Here is a 19,403-nt window from a genome sequence, read left to right on the forward strand (position 1 = left end):
TCTTGATCACTTCTATGATTTTTTTTTGTTTCCAATTTATCTATTTCCTCTCTAATTTTTAATAGTTACTCTTTTGTGCTTATTATAGGATTGTTTGTTTTGTTGACTCTAATTTGTAAAAATGCATATTCGGTTTATTAATTCTCTCTTTTACTATTTTGTTAACTTATGGTTGTAAGGATATGATTTAGGATTGCTTTAACTGTGTCCCAGAAGTTTTGATATGCTGTTTCATCATTGTCATTTTCTTTTTTATAACTCTTAATTGTTTCTGTGATTTGTTCTTTAATCTCATTATTTAGGATTTCATTGATAAATCTTCATTTGGGTAGAATCTTTTGTTTGTGGTCACTAAATCAATTATTGTTTTTTATTGTGTTATGGTCTATAAAGGATGTGTCTTTTATTTCTGCTTTTTTACATTTGTTTGCCCTAGTACATGGTCAGTTTTATAAAAGTTCCATGTGCTACTGAGAAATTTATATATTCTCTTGCTGCCCATTTAGAAGATGCCATTAGTCTTCTAACTCCAGAAATTTGTTCAATTACACATTTTCCCTTTTTCTGAGGGATATTGAAGACATCAAGGTTCTGAGTGGAAACTTGTTTCTTCTCCCCTTCTTAGAATGTTAGTATGACATCATATAGCTTCTTCCTGTTGCTCAAATAAACTTATTGTTCCAGCTTTCTCTTGAGTCTTTTATTTGCATTTCAGAGTTCCTACTTCATCAGAAACATTTTAAAAGTCCTCTTCCATTTAAAAATCCATTTTTTTCTTTGTAGGATTACATTCAACTTTGCAGGCCCTTATTCATGGTTGTAAGTTATCTCTTTTAACCTTTTGGAATATTATCTTCCATGGTTCCTGGTTTTTAGAAGAAGCTTCCAGATCTTGTGTGATGGCAACTGTACTTCCTTGATAGTTGAACTGCTTTTTTCTGTCATAATACATATATGTATTATGTATTTGACTGTATTTGACTGTGGCATTCCTGAAACTTTTCCTTTAAGGGCTATTCTCAGGAGGAGATGGACGGATTCTTTTTATCTTTGCCTTCTGGATCTGGGCAGTTTTCATATGTTATTTCTTGAAATGTAATATTTAAGCTATTTATTTTTAAAATCATTATTTCTAGATCAGTTTTTTGTGTCATCTTTTTTCAGTCTTGATTTTATTGTAATATTTTGGTTTCATGGAGTCATTGATTTCTGTTTGGTCTAGTCTAATTTTGTTCTTATAGTCTTTTCTGAAGAGCTTTTTTGTTTTTTCTTTATTTTTCTAGGTATTTTGTGGAATTTCTAAATATTTTCATGGAAGATCTAATTTTTTTCTTTAGTTTCTGCTTACAATTGTTACATAATTAGATTTGCAGAAATTTTTGGTACTGGTGTTTTCTTTATTTTTCTCATCTCCAGTTTTAGTTCCTGAATTAAAGTATTGTTCCAGGGACAGGCTTTGTCCTTTGCTGTACTTTGGATCTGGTGTTTAGACCATGGTTATTCTTTCCCTGGTTTCCTAATGTTTCTGTGATGACTTACACCTCTCAGAGTTAGGCTTCCCTAGACCTTTTAATTTCAGAGTGTTTTCAGTTGTATATCCCTCCCTGATATTTCTGGACAGAGTGCTAGGGACTCGTGCCTGGGTTGTCTTGATTGGTGTCACCCATTGTCAGCACTGTGCTAGTCAGTTCATCTAAGACTTTCTCAGAGCAGCATGTTCTCTTGCTGCTTCTAGACAGACTTCCAGGCTGACTGGTCTGGTCAGTGGTTTCACTGACTCTGCTAGAGGTACCCCCTTTCCTTTTTATCCCAGGGTTTCTGGCTGATCTCTTGTGATGGAAGAAATCATTTAGTTTTTTCATTTGATTCAATTGAATTCAGTTGATTGAATTTTCAGTTGTTTGGTAATTGTTCTGTCTGGTGTAAACCTAAGAGTTTGCTGGAGTAGATCTGTGGGAGTTAGCCTGCCTCCTATTCAAGCAGCCTTTCTTGGCAGGAATTTGTGTAATTGTATAAATATATTTGTATAAGTGATTCTTTAAAAATTTCATGTAGCTGGGAAAGTAGGAAAAGTTGTTGATGTTTTATCTGCCGCTTTTTTAGTATTAATAAGTTCCAAAAATTTTTCCCCATAATTTTGTGCCTTCTCTTTGAAATAATTCATGTGTTAATCCCTCAGCATCTTCACAATTGTGCTATATCCAGCGTGGATTTCTTTACTTGGTATAACTAATCCAGCTGCTTTTCCTGTTTTTGTTCTTTTAAATGCCTTTTCTTCTTCTAGTAACACATCTTAGACTATGATGTTAAAATCCAAATATGGTGGCTTGATGAATAGTTTTTTACAGATCTTTTCCATTTTTCTTATGTTTGTTCTCCTTCCATTGTCATTTCTAAGTGTCCTCAGAATGTCTTTGCTTCATTGAGTCTCTTGCTAATTAAGCTTTTAAAAAACAGCAACCATATTCTCTGGAGCTTTGATGTTTTGATGTGATCCTATTTATAACCTTCCCTTGATCTCTCTAAGAGTTTATATTCTAAACTAGTGGTATCATGAGATTAATACATTATGATCAGGTAGGATTTATACTAGGTATGCAGGGCTGCTTCAATATTAGGAAAACTATCAGCATTATTGATCATATCAACAACAAAACTAACAGAAACTATATGGTTATCTCAATAGATGCAGAAAAAGCCTTTGACAAAATACAACACCCATTCCCATTGAAAACACTGGAGAGCATGGGAATAAATGGAGCCTTCCATAAAAATCAAGGCAGTATCTGCCTAAAATATCAGCAAGCATTATATGTAATGGGGATAAGCTGGATGCATTTCCAATAAGTAGTGGTGACTCGGGCTCTCTACTTAGGACTCATTTGCTGACTGAATTGTTTTCTAAACTTGTTGAATCTTTCTGTTTTATCAGTTGATTTGCATCAGTCAGCTAGTGGGTATACAAAGAAAGTGTTACAATCCTTCTCCTCAAGAAACTATGCTTTTTTGGGCAAAGCAACACTATGTAAACATATAGAATAAATATATACAAATAAATGGAAGGTAGTTATGTACAAGGTAGTGAGGGGAAAGGAAAGCATGGAAGAGGGATTGATAAGATCAGAAAATGCTTTGTGTAGGCTTGATCTCTCCTAGACAAAGAAAGCATTCTCTGAAGCAGAGATAAGAAAGGAATGTATTTGAAGAAATGAGGAAAAGCAAGTGCAAAAGCATGGAAATAGGAGAGGGAGGGCCCTGTTAGGAGAATAGAAAAAGACTAGCTTAGCAGGAATGCAAAATGTGAGAAGGGTAATATATAATGAAGTTAGAAAGTCAAGTTGGGACTAGGTCCTAAAGGATTTTAAAAGCCCGACCGGAGTTTATATTTTATACTGTTAGGCAGTATGAAACCCCTGAAATTTACTGAATAAGGGATTGATGTAGTCAGATTTATCACTTTTGGCAAGTCTATAGAAGATGAATTGAACAGAGGAGAAACTTAAGGGAGATCAATAAGGAGGTTGTTTTAGTAGTCCAGGTGAGATGTGAGACCAAAAATAAGGAGGTAGCTTTGTGCATAAACAAGGGTTCAGATGTTGTAGAAGTAAAAACAGTAAGACTTAGCAACTAATTGGAGATAGGGTGTATGAGAGAATGAGGAGTCTAGGATTTCTGTTTGAAAACTAGTCTGCATTCCTCTGGTGGTTATTCATTTCTCATTATGCATAATTTGTTTGAATAGGTCAAGATTGAATTGTTTCAATTGCCTGCCATCTCTTTCTGCATTTTTATTCTTTTAGGTTTTTATTAAATGTCATCTTTATTCTAATAAGTCTAAATAAATGTATGAAGTGGCTTTCAGTACTCACATCAGTAATTAGTATCTTCCTGTCCTTTAAAATATAATCAATTACATTTCTTATTGTTATTCAATGCCCTTTGCCTACCAGTTCTTCAATAAATTATCAATAATGTATTTTTGTTAGTTGACTCATCTTTTGCCCTTCTCAATCCTTTTTCCTGAACCATATTTTCCAATGTATTTCTATTCATCATCATATATTCCCTCCTTTGCATTGAAGTTATTAAATATTAAAGTCTGTGTTGATAAAATTGGAGGAGTGGGATCGTCAGGTTCATTTAGAGTTCTCTACCTTTTCATCCACTATTAAGAGATGTTGGTGCATGATTTGCAGTTGTTTTTATGGATCTCTTTCTGCAAATACCTATCAAGAGCAAGGCAATACAAAATATGTTCCATTATATGATGTCCTTTACTGCCTTTGGGCAATCAAATGAGATAATATTTGTGAAGAAGTCAGCACTCAGCCCAGTGCCTGGCACATAGTAGGCACTTAACAAGTGCCTATTTTCTCACTCCTTCCCTTCGGGAGCCTGATAAAACTACTAGTTCCTTTATTTGGTAGTCAGAGAAGAACCCATGAGCCTTCCTTTCCTAGTTTTGTTTATAATGAGCATGTCAAGATTAAGATAATTCATTTCTTCAGTACTTCCTCCACTCATTGGTGATTGGAAGAGAGTCTCACAGTTTATAGATAGTCTAAACACTGTGATTCTTACCACTCATTATTTTCTGTGACATTATCACTATCACTGCATAAATATAAAGGGACTGCACAGGAAGGAGCATCATTTATATTTTTCTTTGTTTTGTGGGTTATCGTGGCTAAATAATTCATCACCCAACACTTACTGGTGATGAACCCCTTCCATGTTTAACTAAGCTCAAAAAGCTTTCTCACATCCTCAAAAAGTAAATGTAGTCTATTGCCAGGACTTTTTTCAGCTTGTTAGGAATCATCAACTTGTGTTGAACTAGCATAGTCATTAAGAACCCTGAGTAACCTCCATGCCATGATAATACATCAGAGTAGGATTTTTAAGTGGATAACTTCAATAACATTTTAAAGTGAATTGGTATTTTGTGCATCCAGTAGCACCAGTTGAAAACTAGTATTTATGTGTGAAATAGTTTTTATTTATTTTGCAGCAATTATGTTTGCTTATATATAGAAAGAAAAAAACCACTGTGGCCCCAGCTTAGGAACAATTGACTTAGCTGGAGTTCAAGGCCTTCCACCGGTTAGCTTCCGTATAGTTTTCTGTAGTGTTTTCGAGTTTCAAGACAGTGTCTCAACAGCCTTGTCTCAACAATCCTAATATTTATACTATTCTAGATAATAAAATATCACCATTTTATAGATGAAGGAATGATACTTAAGTAAATTGCTTAAGGTCACATAGCTAGTGTTAGAGATAGGACTTGGTTCTAATTCTTCTGCTTCTCTATCCAGTATACAGTGAAAAATGTGCTGGACTTGGAAACGGGATCTGGGTTTGAATTCTGTTTCTTCCACTTCTCCTTGGGCCTTGATTCCTCATTTCTAAAGTGAGGAGGTTGGACTGCATGGCTTCTAAGTTCCTTCCAGCTCTAAATCTATCATTTGCATTCTATTTCCCTTAAATACTCAGGTGCCCCACAACTTGTTCCACACTTTCCCTGTCCTGTGCCATTGCTTATACTTTTAACTCCATCTCAGATATCTTTTTCCCATATTTCCATATTGACTATCTACTCATCTTTCAAAGTTCAGCTCAAATGCTGCTTACTTTGTGGTGTTATCAACATAAAGATTTTTTTCCCTCGTATTCTTATAGAATTTTATAATCTTTCTGTGCTTATAGTAATTCTGATTGATATTATCTTTGGTTCTGTATATGTCCTCTCTCTTAAAAAAAACTATATGTTCTTTAAGTCTGAGAATCAGGCTTATTTATGTTATTATCTCTTCTAGTACCCAGTATATTACACATAGTAATCATTTATAAATGTTCACCAAATGAAGAAATAGATGTGTGAATAATATGCTAATTCAAAAAGCTGCTCATGGAATTTCTATCTCTACCCTGAACTCACATTGACTGCCTTATCATTTCATCATCCCTTTAACCAAAGACCGGGAGGCATCTCTTCCTGCCCCTCACTCCCAAATAAATAAATGAATGAACAGTGTGAATTGATATAGATCAATATATGCATTTATTTTGTGCTTACTTATTTATTAAGTGCTTACTATGTGCCAGGCACTGTGGTAGACAGGAAAGCAAAAACAAAATTTTCTTTGATCAAATCTAGTATGTCAAATCATATTTAAGAGTGTTTAGCATTGTTAAGTATTGTAATACACATGCTGTAATAAATCTCACCAAAAGAATATCATTATTACATTGATCAATAATTATCATCATCATTACTTATTACAAATATTTCTCAACACATATTTCCTGCTATTCATGGAGACTAGAATTAGAGGGTATACTACAAGAATATCTCAGTTTACTGTCTGTTTAGTTGAGGAGACAGTTATAAAAAGGTAAATAATAAGTGGTTGACATTTGTATAGTATTTTACATATATTATCTCATTTGAACTTTTTTGCAAACCTGTGAGAGGAACAGTCCTGGTATTGACCTCAGTCTATAGATGAGGAACCTCCTAATATCATCAACAGATATGTTAAGGGACTTTTCCTTGTATCACATAGCTAGTAAGAAGCAGAATTAGAATTTGAACCTAAACCTTTAAACACCTAGTTCAGTGCTTTTGACACTATACTAGCATAGGCTAAAGACTACATGAATGATAGTGACAAGTGCCACAGAGATTCAGAGGAGTCAGTTAGTGCTAGAATTGGTGTCATTTGTAAAACTCATCTTGTTTTATAAGATTTGGTCACATTAGTAAATTATGTACTGATAATGTTGTTATATAGAACTGGACCTAATTTTTATTTTAGTTAGTGTTTTTCTTCCCAGAGTTCTATGAAACACTTTACAACTGACTCATACATCCCAATAATTAATAGTCTTTGATCCCTGTTATGTTTCCCATTTAAAGTGTGAAAAGTTTGGGAAATGTTAAATTAAAGGTAGCATTTATTTTTAGTGTCTTAGTACCAAAGACACATTTGATTATTGTTTAAAATTGCTATATTAAAAAACTTTTCTTCCAAGTACTTTTAAAAATAATTGTTCTAGGACACTAACATACTTTTTTTTTCATTGTGCTTTTCATTTCTCAGATATTTTTCGCAAAAATCAGGATTTGAGTCAAAAGTAACTGAGCATTCATCTTTTGGAACATCTCCTACATCTGAAAGCAGTGCAAAAGAAGCTCCTATTCCTCCTTATGAACCAATCCCCTTCAGTGCTTCCATGAATGAATCAACTCCTACTGGTATTACTGATTATAAAGCACGAGGTATAATTTATGTTGAAATGAACTTCATTAAAATTGATAAGAATAATGCACTTTTACAATGATTTTTAATTTTTGAAGCATTTTGTATCCATTTTCCCATTTGATCCACCCATAGAGGTAGGTAGCACAGGTGTTATTACTACCATTTGATAGAAGTCTACAGCTTGATTTTAATGGTAACAGGAAATTTACTGCAGAAATATTCTAATTGTATATATTTTTTAACCATCACCATTTTTTAGTTTCCAAAAAATGTTATTACATGCTCACAGTTTTTAAAATTTTATTGGGCAGTGTTTCTTGAGCTTTCTTAACTGCCAAAAATTACTTCTTGATCTACCATTTTGGTACTGAATTTTTCTAAAAAAAGAATTTGTATTAATAGGTTTTGTTTTTACATAACCTATTATTTCTCATTGTTTTTCTTCCCTTACATTGGTAATGAATTAGGTTTTATGAATTTTGAATCTTCTATTTTGCTCTGTACTTTCCCATTTTATAATTCCATCAGGCTTTATAGTTCATCTATAATAATAATCATCTCTATGCTGATGACTCCTAAATCTATAGTTAGCTCTCTTATGAACTCTAGGCCTGCATCTCCAATAGTTTGATGGAGATCTTCACATTTTATAGCTTCTAATTATAAAGCACTTGAGACAATATATGTGCAAATATATTATTACACTTTGAAGAACATTTTATAAGTAGGCTAACATTTCCTAAACTATTTCTGAGAAAATCTTGTGTTTTGTGCAGTGTAAATAGGTGTTCTATGAAAAGCAGTATGGTGAGTGGGAAAAAGTGTGAGATTTTGTTTCAGTAGACCTGTTTTTGAATCCCTTCTTTACCTCTTAACCATGTGTGTCTTTGAGCAATTTACTGAACCTCTCTGGGTCTTAGTTTCCCCATCTGTAAAAGGAGGTGTAATGCCAATCAGCACAGCACACTTGAGGGCTGCTGCTGTGAATACATAATCACACGGTATAATAAACACTGTTTACTCAAAAACTAAATCATTCACAATATAACATCAAAATCCATAACAACTTATTACCAGGGTGGCCACATGGCCTTAAATAGACACAGAAGTACATCACCCCCCACCTTATACATTCTTTGGGAGTCAGAGTCTTTGGGGAATGAGCACTATCCCAAAATACTTGTTTATACAATCAAGGGGGTCCAAGGCCAGGGTCTTTCCATAAACCAGCACATCCCTAGGGGTAACAGAGAACACAACACCTAGGTCACAGTAGGTTAAACAGCGTGCAAGTAAAGTCCTCTTGGTGGTGTGTCCTCCCCATGCTGCTGTTGCAGGCCCCCACCTGGCCCTCTCAGGTACATGCATGCTCAAGTGAGCCAAAGAGTTCAACTTCTAACACTGCTCCAGCCCCCCCTTCTATGACCTGTGGGGTGGCTAGATGACAAAGCCAACAGGGTGGGTCCCCAGGGGCCACAGCACTTCCTCCCTCCCACTATAGACAGTTCCACCTGCTGGGTCCCAACCATCCCAGGGGACACAGCAGGAAAGTACTTTCACTGCTTCTCCCCTACTACAAAGCCTCCATCTCAGCTCAGGGCTGAGTCCCGAGCTCTGGGGTTCCTCCTGCAGGTCCAGAGGCAGACCACTCCAGGCTCCTGCCTGAGTTCACATGCAGGCAGCTCTTCACTTGTACTCCGTGTCCCACCTCAAGAGGGAAGGGACTGCTCCTTTCCAAGCTCTCCCTGCTCCTCCCTCAGTCCAGGTACAGCAGGCTCCAGGGGCTCCTGCCCTCAGCTTCTGTCTCTGGCCCTCACCACCCCAATTCTGGGCAGCTCATCCTCCCCCAGCCTTACATGGGGAGGAGCCACTGTGCTCTGGGCTCTGGGCACAGCAGAATAATAGGTAAAGGTAAGGAAGTGAGTACCCAAGAAAAATTAACATGTCTGATAGACAGGGCTCCAACTGTCTAAACAGAACAATTTGTATACATCACCAGACAAGAGAACACCAACATCTGAGTTCACAAAGGGGGCAGAGCCTTAACAACAACTACCCAGGGTGTCTTCAGGGAAATCAAAAAGACCTCAGGGAAAACATTCTTCCCATGATTGAGCCCCAAGGCAATAACTCACCTCAGAATATACTCAAAACATACTTTTGACTAATAGGCTCAGAGCCAGAAGGCACCAAAGCCCATGTTGCTCAGCAGCTGGCTCAGAGCCAAAAGGGACTAAAACTGTGACTCAGCACCTGATGTGTTAGAGTTGTGAATGACCAGGGTTGAAAGGAAATTAATCCTTCAGATGTTTACAATTTAGCATGAGCCTGGAAAACTGAACTCCAAGAGAGAAACCCCCCCGCCCCTGCTTGTGCTCACGGAAGGTTAGATTAGGTTACCTCAGAGGCCAAATGCAGCCTTAAGTCTATGAACTCCTGATCCTGTGTCTGAAATGGAATGAATTATCTTTTGTTCTATACCCTTCTCTCTTCCAAATTTCCTTTTTCTCTAGAGAGTGCTATTATTCTCTAGTAATCTCACTTCAGATCTGAAGCCCTGAGTCTTAAGAAACTTGCCTAAATTTACACAGCTAATTGACAAAAGAGCAAGGATTATTAGAAATCAGGTCTCCTGATTCCTTCTTTTGATAAACTGGCCTCTCCAGTTTTGACTTTGACCAGTAGATATCAATGTACATCCTAGGTCTGGGACTGTGCTGGGAGTCTTTCTACCTGCAGTAGACCTACTTGAACTTGTACTGCACTGGGATGCCTTTTGAAAAATGTCTTATTGAAACATTAGGGTAGGACCTTAGTGAGAAAATAGCAACATAAAGAATAAGAGAAAGCATCCACTAATCCATGTACAAAGCACTGAGTTAAGAGAGGGAGAAAAAGACTGTAACTGTATCATGTGTATTTTTATGCATCTTATAGACCTGTTTTTTGTTTTGAAAAATGTTTAATTAGGCATTGCTCCTGAACTCCTAAACAGTCATCATTTATGAAGTGTCTTTTTTTAGTTACCTTGATTTTTTTCAGTTGTATTCAAAATAAATCATACCCTTTTTGTCTTCAAAGCATCTTGGAAAAGTATTTTAGGAATTGTATGAAAAGTCATTCAGGTTATTTGCAATGTATAATTTTGATAACAAAAAATTCTTTAGAAATGTATATGGACATTTTCCCTTGATTTTTGTTGAACTATTTTGGTTTTCCCCTGAGATAATATTTCAGAGGTGAAGTGCTTGCTTTTATTTTGTTCTGTCACAGTGAGTACTAATTGTAACCACTTCCACTTCTTTTAAACTAGTATTTATCTTTGGGATAATGTAAAGGGCTGGTGTTTTCAGAACTGGCCTCTGGAGGAGGTAAAGTTATAAATGTTGATTTCCTGATAAAAATAGGAGTTTAGATGATACCTCTTTGTAAGTTCCACCTTCTTTGGCATATATTTTGGAATGAAGTAAACAGGAAAAAAAATTGTTCTTGAAGACCCTTTGTTGAGATTGGCATTATTTTGAATACATACATACGTGTGTGTGTGGTCACATACACATACAATGGACGTATGTATATGCATAATGCAATACGCATACATGTGGGGGCGTTAAACGTATACATAAACATACAAAATATGTAAGTACATATTGCTTATTAGATGTAGTTATGGACTAGAAATTCTAAAATTGTGAATTCTCGTTTGGCTTTGGATTACTAAGCAAACCTCATTATTCCTAGGTATAAAATTTTTCACTTTTAAAAAGTTGCACATCCTATTCCTTATACATAGCCAGTAAGCACTAGTTAATTATCCAGAATTGGTGGCAGTTTATTTCTGAGGTATCTTATGGAATTATTAGGAAAAACGATCAAAAAAGTATTTAATCAGGGATTCTTAAAGTTACTTTTTTTGTCATGAACCCCTTTGGCCATCTTGTGAAGCCTATGGACCCTTTCTCAGAATAATGTCTGTTGTTTACATTCATAACTGAAGAATATGCTAAATTGCAGTTAGAGGTAAGTGAAAATAAAGATGTAATTTTTTCTCCAACTCAGTTCACAGACACCCTGAAATATTTCTACAGGTGGGTCTATGGACCCCAGTTTAAGAACCCCTGTATTAAATACATAGAAATGCTAAGTAGTAATAAAAATGAATGGCTAGATATGTATAAATGCTTGCATACTTTGATTTTGTTTTAGTTCGTATCTTTTTTGCATAAGTCTTTAGCTCTTTAGAACTTTTTAGTTCTAGCTTTAAAACTAAAGTTTAGTTTTAAAGTTTTAATTTTAAAACTAAAGTTTAGTTTTAAAGTTTTAATTTTAAAACTAAAGTTTAGTTTTAAAGTTTTAATTTTAAAACTAAACTTTAGAACTCTTTAGTTCTGTGTGTAGTCTCAGTATTTTCCCAGTTCATAACATCTTAAAGAGTTTAAATTGTTATCTTCTGTGATGATATATAGAATACTTTTTCTTGTTAGACTTAATCTGTAGCAGTTACAAACTTTGACTTTAAGCTTTGAAATAAGCTAAACAGTCTTAAAGTACTAGAGGAACTGATTTTCCTCTCTGTTACTTTTAAAAAAAAATGTAATGTGCTTCAAAAGCATGGTGACAAAAAATTGAACTGTTTATTTACTATAATGTATGATCAAATGGGACTTTTCATTTGAGTTGCATTGCATTTATACCATGCCTTCTATGATCATTTATCTCCCTTCATTGTTTTAGAACCTGATACAACTGTGGAAGAAAGTCCTAAGAGAAAAGTTGTTACATATGAAGAATTAAGGAATAAGAACAGAGAAACATATGAAGTAACTTTGTCACAAAAAGGTGACACCCCACTCAGGTCTGTGCAAGAAAGAACACCAAAAAAGCAAGGTACAGTAGCTTATTAGGTAGTCATTTTTCTTAGTGGCATTTAAGTTGCAGCATAACCTCCACAATTGTTAGGTATTTTTAATTTCTTAGAAATTAAATTTTATGAAGTAAATATAAATTTTTTTAAACTGTGAATTACATTTCAAATTAGAATTTGGTTGTGTTAAAATTTAATAGTTTTTACTATCCCAGACCACTGTATTTTAACTTAAATTACTTATGAAAATAGGTACTGACTCAAAAAGAAATAAGATTTTCTAACAAGCATACCAGAACTTGAGCAACAGTATGGCACAGTAGATAGTGATCCTCTAGGAATTAGACTGACCATTGACAAGTTTCTAACTTCCCAGTGCTCTCAGTTATTCTGTAAGTTACAGATGAGTTGCTGGTTTGCATCATTAGAGGAAATTTCCATAATCGTAGAAACTGCATGTCTGTACAATAACAGAACTTAGAAATACAAATGACTATTGTCTCCTTCAGTGTAACCACCTTAGGAGTGTACATTTGCTGCTTGTTGTGCTTATTGTGTGCCAAGCACTGGGGATACAGAGGAAAGGAAAAAAATTCCTTTCTTCAAAGAGTTCACATTCTAATGGGGGAGAGAACATAGAAACAACTCTGTACAGACAAGTTATATACAGGATTTGTTAGCAGTAATCTGAGAGGGAAGGCTTTGCAGGAAGTCAGGAGGCAAAGATGAGGAAGAGAATTCCAGGCATGGAGAACTGACAACCTGTGAAAATATTGGGAGATGGAGTGTCTTGTAGCAGAACAGCCAGGAGTGGTGTGTCACTGGATTGTAGAGTATGGGGGGGAGGAATAAAGTGTAGATAGACTAAAAAGCTAGGAAGAGTGCGGTTTGTGGAAGGCTTTAAAAGCCCAAAGCAGAGGGGTTGACATCTGCAGTCCCATCTGTACTTGAGGAAGATTATTTTGATAGCTAAGTAGAGGATGGACTGAAGTAGGGAAAAATTTAAAGCAGGAAAGCTAGTTTTTTCAAAGAGTTTATCTACAAGAAAGATAAGAGGATGATAGCAGGGATGGATGGATCAAGTGAGGGTTTTTTAAGTATGGAAAGACAAGGGCAGGTTCACTGGTAGTAGAGTGGTAATCAGTAGAAAAAGATTGAAGATAAGCGAGAGAGATGAGTTGATATGGGGGTCAGTGTGCTGGAGAAAGGGATTACTTGCATGTACAGAGACAGGGATTTGGCTTGGCATGGAGAAGCATTGCCTCTGTAATAAGAGAAGGGTGAAGGGAGAAATAACAGCGAAAGTCATGTTAGTCTTATGAGATGAGGAGGAGGGGAGAAAAGGGAAATCTCGGTAAATGACTGTGTGTAGAGGGTGACCTATGGGAGATTTGGTAAAGTTACTGTGCTAAAAGTTGTTAATGAATTGGTTAGAGATCTGTGAAAGAATCATTTTGCTGCAGTGAGGACCCAGCTGAGATGAAGCAGGAATTTGTAGTAGACTCAAGTTAGCATGGTTTGTTCCCTAGCTTTGTTCAGCAGCACGTGAATAGGAGAGACAGCAGCAGTTGATGGAGTAATCTAAGACTGTGACTTGGTACATCAGGATTGGCAGTGGGATCAGGAGCAAAGTGTTCATGAGTAGAGAGGTTAGTGTAGAGTTGAACTGGTTCACCAAAGGGTCAAGATGGAGAAGGGAAGAAAGTGTAGCCAGCTCAGGGGTAATGACCTGGGAAAGATGGAAAAGTTGAGGGGCTGGAGGTGAGAGTGAGAAGGAATGACAGCATCAGGGGTTATAAGGCAAGGAAAGGCAGAAAAATGACCTGTTATGGTAAGATAGAGGAATTTTAGGGCTCCTGAACATGGAAGTGCTTGCAGGTGATGGAAAGGTCAAGGGTGTTTAGCCGTCTCTGCGTAGCTGCGAGGTGGAGTAGAGAAGTAGGTCAGCAGAAGTGAATAAATTGAGGACCTGGGCAGTTGAGCTGCTTAAAGGAATATCAAGGAGTTGGGGAGGAGAGAAAGTCTGTACAACCCAGACACTGAACTCATGGAGGAAAGGAGAATGTCCTGCGCATTGATTGCCAGAATCTTGATAAAAATGTATTGATCCTTTAAAGAGAAGGAGGAGGTTGGGTGGAGAGTCTTGAAGTGACATTGGGGAACATGAAGTATTTTGACTCCTCCACCAGGAGCAGTGAGTCAGGGGTATGAGTCAAAGTGTGATTTCTGCTCAGAGGAGTAACCAAGGATGCCGTGTCATCAGGAGGGAGATGTAAGGAGGCAGAATGAGTGGCTGTCGTACAAAGCATCTTGTTTTGTTTTTTAATTTGTTTTTGCATGTTCTCAGAGATGGTTATCATTTGAGTGGATGTGATTTTTTAAAAATCGCTCATTTAGAGTTAAGCCTGACTGAGATGAATGAGAACCCTGAGCACAGCCAGTTCATGACTAAATTCATCAGTTTGACTGGAATTCTGAAGATGTTTTGACCAATGTCAGTGACGTGGAGAAGAACATGGTTTCCTGTGATGATTTTAAAAGGCCACGACTTTTCTGGACATGTTCATTCGGATAAAGATCTCTTAAAAAGTTTTATAGTCATATCTCATAAACTACAATTTCTATATCTTAAATGTGTCATTTAGTTCTTCATTTTAGACACAACTGGACAAACTTTGTTTTCAGTTTATTTTAGCCTTTAGTTCTTCCTCTGACATTTGGGCATTGCACAGAGCATATGAAACAATCAAACTTAAGTTAGTCCTTATTTGGGGCATATTTTAAATAGCATTGTTCTCTCAAAATAGAATGGCATTGCTATTTTCTTGAGTTGTTTTCGCAGTGTAGAATTCAGTTTTTTTTAAGTTGTGGAATTTAAAAGGATGTGTCATTGTTTTCAGAAGTTTACTATTCTGTTTTATAAATTAAAGAAAGGAAGGAAGAGGTCCTTGGCACTGAACTTGAGTCATTTCTGGATGGGCAAACAACTTCATAGCAGAGAATTCCAAACAGTTATAAAACATCAGCATTCTTGTTTTCCATTAGTTCTTTAAAATTGTTAGCATCTAAGTACAGGCTTGCCCCCAGTTTAAGATAGTTTTATTATTCAGTTCAACTAATGCTTGTTTGGTGTTTTCTATATATGTTCAAGGCACTATCCAGATTTATAAAACAGATAAATTAGAGTTTGATAATTCACATTACAAAAGGATTCCTCCCTTTGTGAGAGGATTTAGTTATTTTAAATAGAAAAGACCCCAGTGCATTTCAAATATGAGTAATTTGTAAAACTGTTATTTTCATGCAACTTCTCAGTTATACGTTATGTAAAGTTTGTTGTGTGAAGTGAAATATACCTGTGTCTTAAAAAAGAGATTTTGCTTTCAGTTACTAATATAATCCAACATGTATTCATTGTATGTAGATGGGTGGATGGATAGCAATTTTGACTTTCTGTGATAACATAGAAAATACCTGTGGTTTTATGGCATATATTGTTATAATACAGTTTTGTTGGAGATGTACAGCAGTGAGTAATATAAGTAAAACAAGTAATATAAGTGATATAATTATATGCCAGCTTGCCATTTCAAAAATTAGCTCAACTTTTTTCATTACTTCTTTGTCTCACTATACTTTTTCCTAATCTTATTTAAGCTTTTTTATTCTGAGAATCATTGAAAATTAATACTTTTTATTTCTTCGGTACTGTTTGATATTGAATATGACCTTTTACTCTCTTCCCTGAGTCCTTATCCCACCCCATGCCATTCGGTGGAAATAATTGTTACAAAAGCTGAAAGGACACTACATTGTGCCTACCTTCCCTCCTCTCCCAGCCACCTTTGAGAACCATCTCTGACCAGAGCCTTCTACTCCCAATATGGCCCTTGGGAAATTATAATCCAATTAGTGAGGGAATATGAGTAATACTATAGTTTAGAATCCTATCCGTCATAGAATCATAGATCTAGAGGTCTAAAGAAGCTTAGAAGCCACTGAATCCAACCCTTTAATTTTGCAGATGAGGAAACTGAGATTCAGAGGTTAAATGACTTAGCCAAGGTCACACACCTAGTGTTTAAGGCAGGATTTGATTCTTTCCTGACTCCGAAGTCAGGCCTCGTATCAGCTTATGCCATTTAGCTACCTACGTTAACAAGCATTTTTTAAGCATCTGTTTATTTGTCAGGGACTATCTTAGATTCTTAGGGATGCAGGAACACAAGGAAATAGTCCTTGTTCTCAAGGAGCTTACAGTTCATTTTAGGGGAAACCATATGATCACATGAGGATATAACATAGAGATACAGCTGGGATGAACCTTAGAGAGCATCCTCCCTGACCTCCTTTTATGGGAGAACCTGGGCATAGAGAAGATGAGTGGTTTACCCAAAGTCCCACAGGTACAGAAATAGGATTTTAACCCATTTCCTCTGACTCCAAATCCAGTGTTCTTTCTGTTCTGCTATGTTGTCTATGTTACAGGATAAGCATGCTTTTATGGACTGAAAACCTAACCTTGTCTTTATGACATTGTTTCTGTGTGAATTTTTTTTTTTTTTGAGTTTCAAACAAGTGACTTAAGAATAAATTTTTGGAATGCAGCTCACTGGTAAATTAAAACTGTAATAAAACATTTCGTGTTAATATTAGATGCAAATTACCAGATTTTCCTGTGCTTCTGGACAAAAGAGGGGAAAAAAACTATGGCTTTTCTTTGTTAGCAAAATTTTTAGATGATATTATTAAATTAAAATTCTTTATTTAGAAGTCTCAATTGTGTGCTTAATTCCCTAGGAAAAGTAAATCAATATGGAGATACTTGGGATGAGTGAAAAATTTTGTCATCTACTGAAGAGAGTTTGTGTTGAGTCTACTGGAGAGAATTTCAGCTAATCAGCTTCATCTAGGTGGTTATGAGCATCTGCAGAAAAGTACGGAAGCAGCCTCCACAAGCATATTTAAAAGAAGAAACTTGGGGTTTAGTAGTATGGCTTAACAGAAGGCTTAAATTTAATTATGGACTTTATGGTTAATATTGTTATCAGTGTACAAACACTGGTTGGATGAATGAAGGTACGGGACTATGATTTTATAGAGTCTATAAAATCGTTTACAAAAATTGGCTAAACTATTCTTAAAAAGTGTCATCAAAAGACTCTGATGGACTGGAATGGGCATAGACAGATTGATCAAGTACTATATGTGTGTTTATGCACATATGGGCAAAGTAACCCAAATGTTAAGTATTAAAACCCCCATATGAAAAATTTGCTTTTTTTTTCCTAAAAGGTTTGCCATGTCTTCTTGTATATCTTGTCAATTAAAGTTAAAAATAATATGCAGCCATTCCTGTATTTATTGAATATGTGGTTCTGTCTTTTTAACTTATAGTGAACTTGTGAGCATACTTACAAGCAGATAGAGTTACATCAGGATAGGAAAGAAAACTTCTGGTCATCTATTTTATTAGAATACTGAATGTGGGATAAGGGGACCTGGGTTGAAACATCAGCTGGATCACTTACATATCCTTGGGAAAGTCATATCCTCTTTTAAAGTCCTCAATTTCCTTATCCATAAAAGGAGGAATTTGTCTAGATGACTCAGCTACCTCCCTTGATCTTAGAACTTTTTAAATAATTCTAAGAGTACGTGTGACTCATCATCAAATGACTACTCTGACAAATCTGTATGCAGTGTATTGGAAGGAAATGGCCAAAAGAAAAGGCCAAGCAAGCGTGTTTCAAAAATAAAGCACAGGTCTTTTAGGAACAATAATTTGGCACACGTTTATTCTTTTCTGTAAAACCCATTTGTGCTCCTAGTTTCAGGCAGATAAAAGTGTACTTATGGTTTTACCACCTCCTATTGCTAATCATGTGTAACTACCACATAGGTTACAACTTTTGATTTTTTTTGCACAAATGTTTCAGTAACAACAACAATAATAATAATAAAGAAAGAGATGTATTCTGGCAAAGCTTAATTGAACAATCTCTGAGGGACCATACCTGCAGTGTATTGGAGGGGATGGGAATTACCCCTAGAAGGGGAAAATGGACACGCAGTTTGAGGTGTTTATGAACTTAATTTGGGAATAATTAGCCCAGCCAGGTGACCTGAGGTCCATGGAAGTCTGTTTCCCTCAACCAGGTGCTGCCCAGGTTTGGGGAGGTTTTCTTTTGGTGGAGAATGAATATCTGATTCCAAGCTATACTTCACCCCTTCTTAGCACTAATCTTCTGGCCAAGGCACAGTTCCCCCCATATTCCTTATCCCTGTCACCAAGCCTTCCTCCACTAATGCCAGGCACAGTGAATCTTTTATTTTTAAATGAATATGAATCTTTTTCACTATGTATCTGAAGACCCAATTGGCGCCTATTGCAACTTTTTCTACAGGGTTAATTTTAAAAAATAACGATGAAAAGTGAAGGAAGTAGGTTTTTTTCCCCAGCATTACTAGCAGTTTTTTTTTTTTAACAATGCTTATATTCTGAGCAAAACCAGGACAACATTGTACACAGTAACAACAACGTTGTGCAATGATCAACTATGATAGACTTAACTTTTCTCAGTAATACGGTAATCCAAGAGAAAGAACTACAGAGCCTTAATGCAAATCAAAACATACCATTTTCACTTTTTTTGTCTGTTTCTTGCTTGTGTTTTTCTTGTGATTCTTTTTTCACAACATGTCTAGTGTGGAAATATGTTTAATATGACTGTATGTATATAACCTATATCAGATTACTTGCTGTCTTGGGGATGGGGAACTGAAGGAAGAGAAAGAAAAATTTGGAACTCAAAATCTTAGAAAAATGAATGTTAAAAAGTGCTTGTACTCAATCCTGCCGTCTCAGGGCTTGAATAGGAGGTGCTGTTCATTTGAGCATTGCCAGTTGAAATTCTGAATGTCTTTCTCATAGTAAACATGTTGATTACATTGTATGGCATCATTTTCAAGTCAATATATAGTTTCTGCCATTTGTCTAATATAGTCTGTTAGGCACTAGGGATATAAAGATGAAGTAAGACATATACTGTATCCTCAAGGAGTTTATAGACTGATTTGGGGGAAAGGGAATGAATTCATGCAACCTCATAGTTTTCTTCTGATTTTCAACTAGGCCTAGACAGTATCTTATATGGGTTTGGCTTCCTATTATATCACACACGTGGGTGGTTCCAGACTTCCCTCCTGAAGCTCTCCTGACTTGAATTACCTCACCCTCTCTTTCAGGTGATGACTTGCTTTACTGAGAAATG

The 19,403-nt window shown here is 36.0% G+C and overlaps 1 protein-coding gene across 5 annotated transcripts in view; it reads left to right on the forward strand.

The window, feature by feature from the left end:
• OCIAD1 (OCIA domain containing 1) overlaps positions 1-17,477 on the forward strand; it is a 48,754-nt gene extending 31,277 nt beyond the window's left edge. For all 5 annotated transcript variants that reach the window (XM_072620725.1, XM_072620722.1, XM_072620723.1 and 2 more), the window contains exons 7-9: positions 7,104-7,282; positions 12,000-12,152; positions 16,930-17,477. In XM_072620725.1, coding sequence (XP_072476826.1) covers positions 7,104-7,282; positions 12,000-12,152; positions 16,930-16,967 — 370 coding nt within the window. In that variant the 3' untranslated portion in view covers positions 16,968-17,477. The remainder of the gene's footprint in view (positions 1-7,103; positions 7,283-11,999; positions 12,153-16,929) is intronic.
• The last annotated feature ends 1,926 nt before the right edge of the window (positions 17,478-19,403 follow it).

The sequence above is a fragment of the Notamacropus eugenii genome, chromosome 6 (genome assembly GCF_028372415.1).
Source record: "Notamacropus eugenii isolate mMacEug1 chromosome 6, mMacEug1.pri_v2, whole genome shotgun sequence".
Taxonomy (NCBI): domain Eukaryota; kingdom Metazoa; phylum Chordata; class Mammalia; order Diprotodontia; family Macropodidae; genus Notamacropus; species Notamacropus eugenii.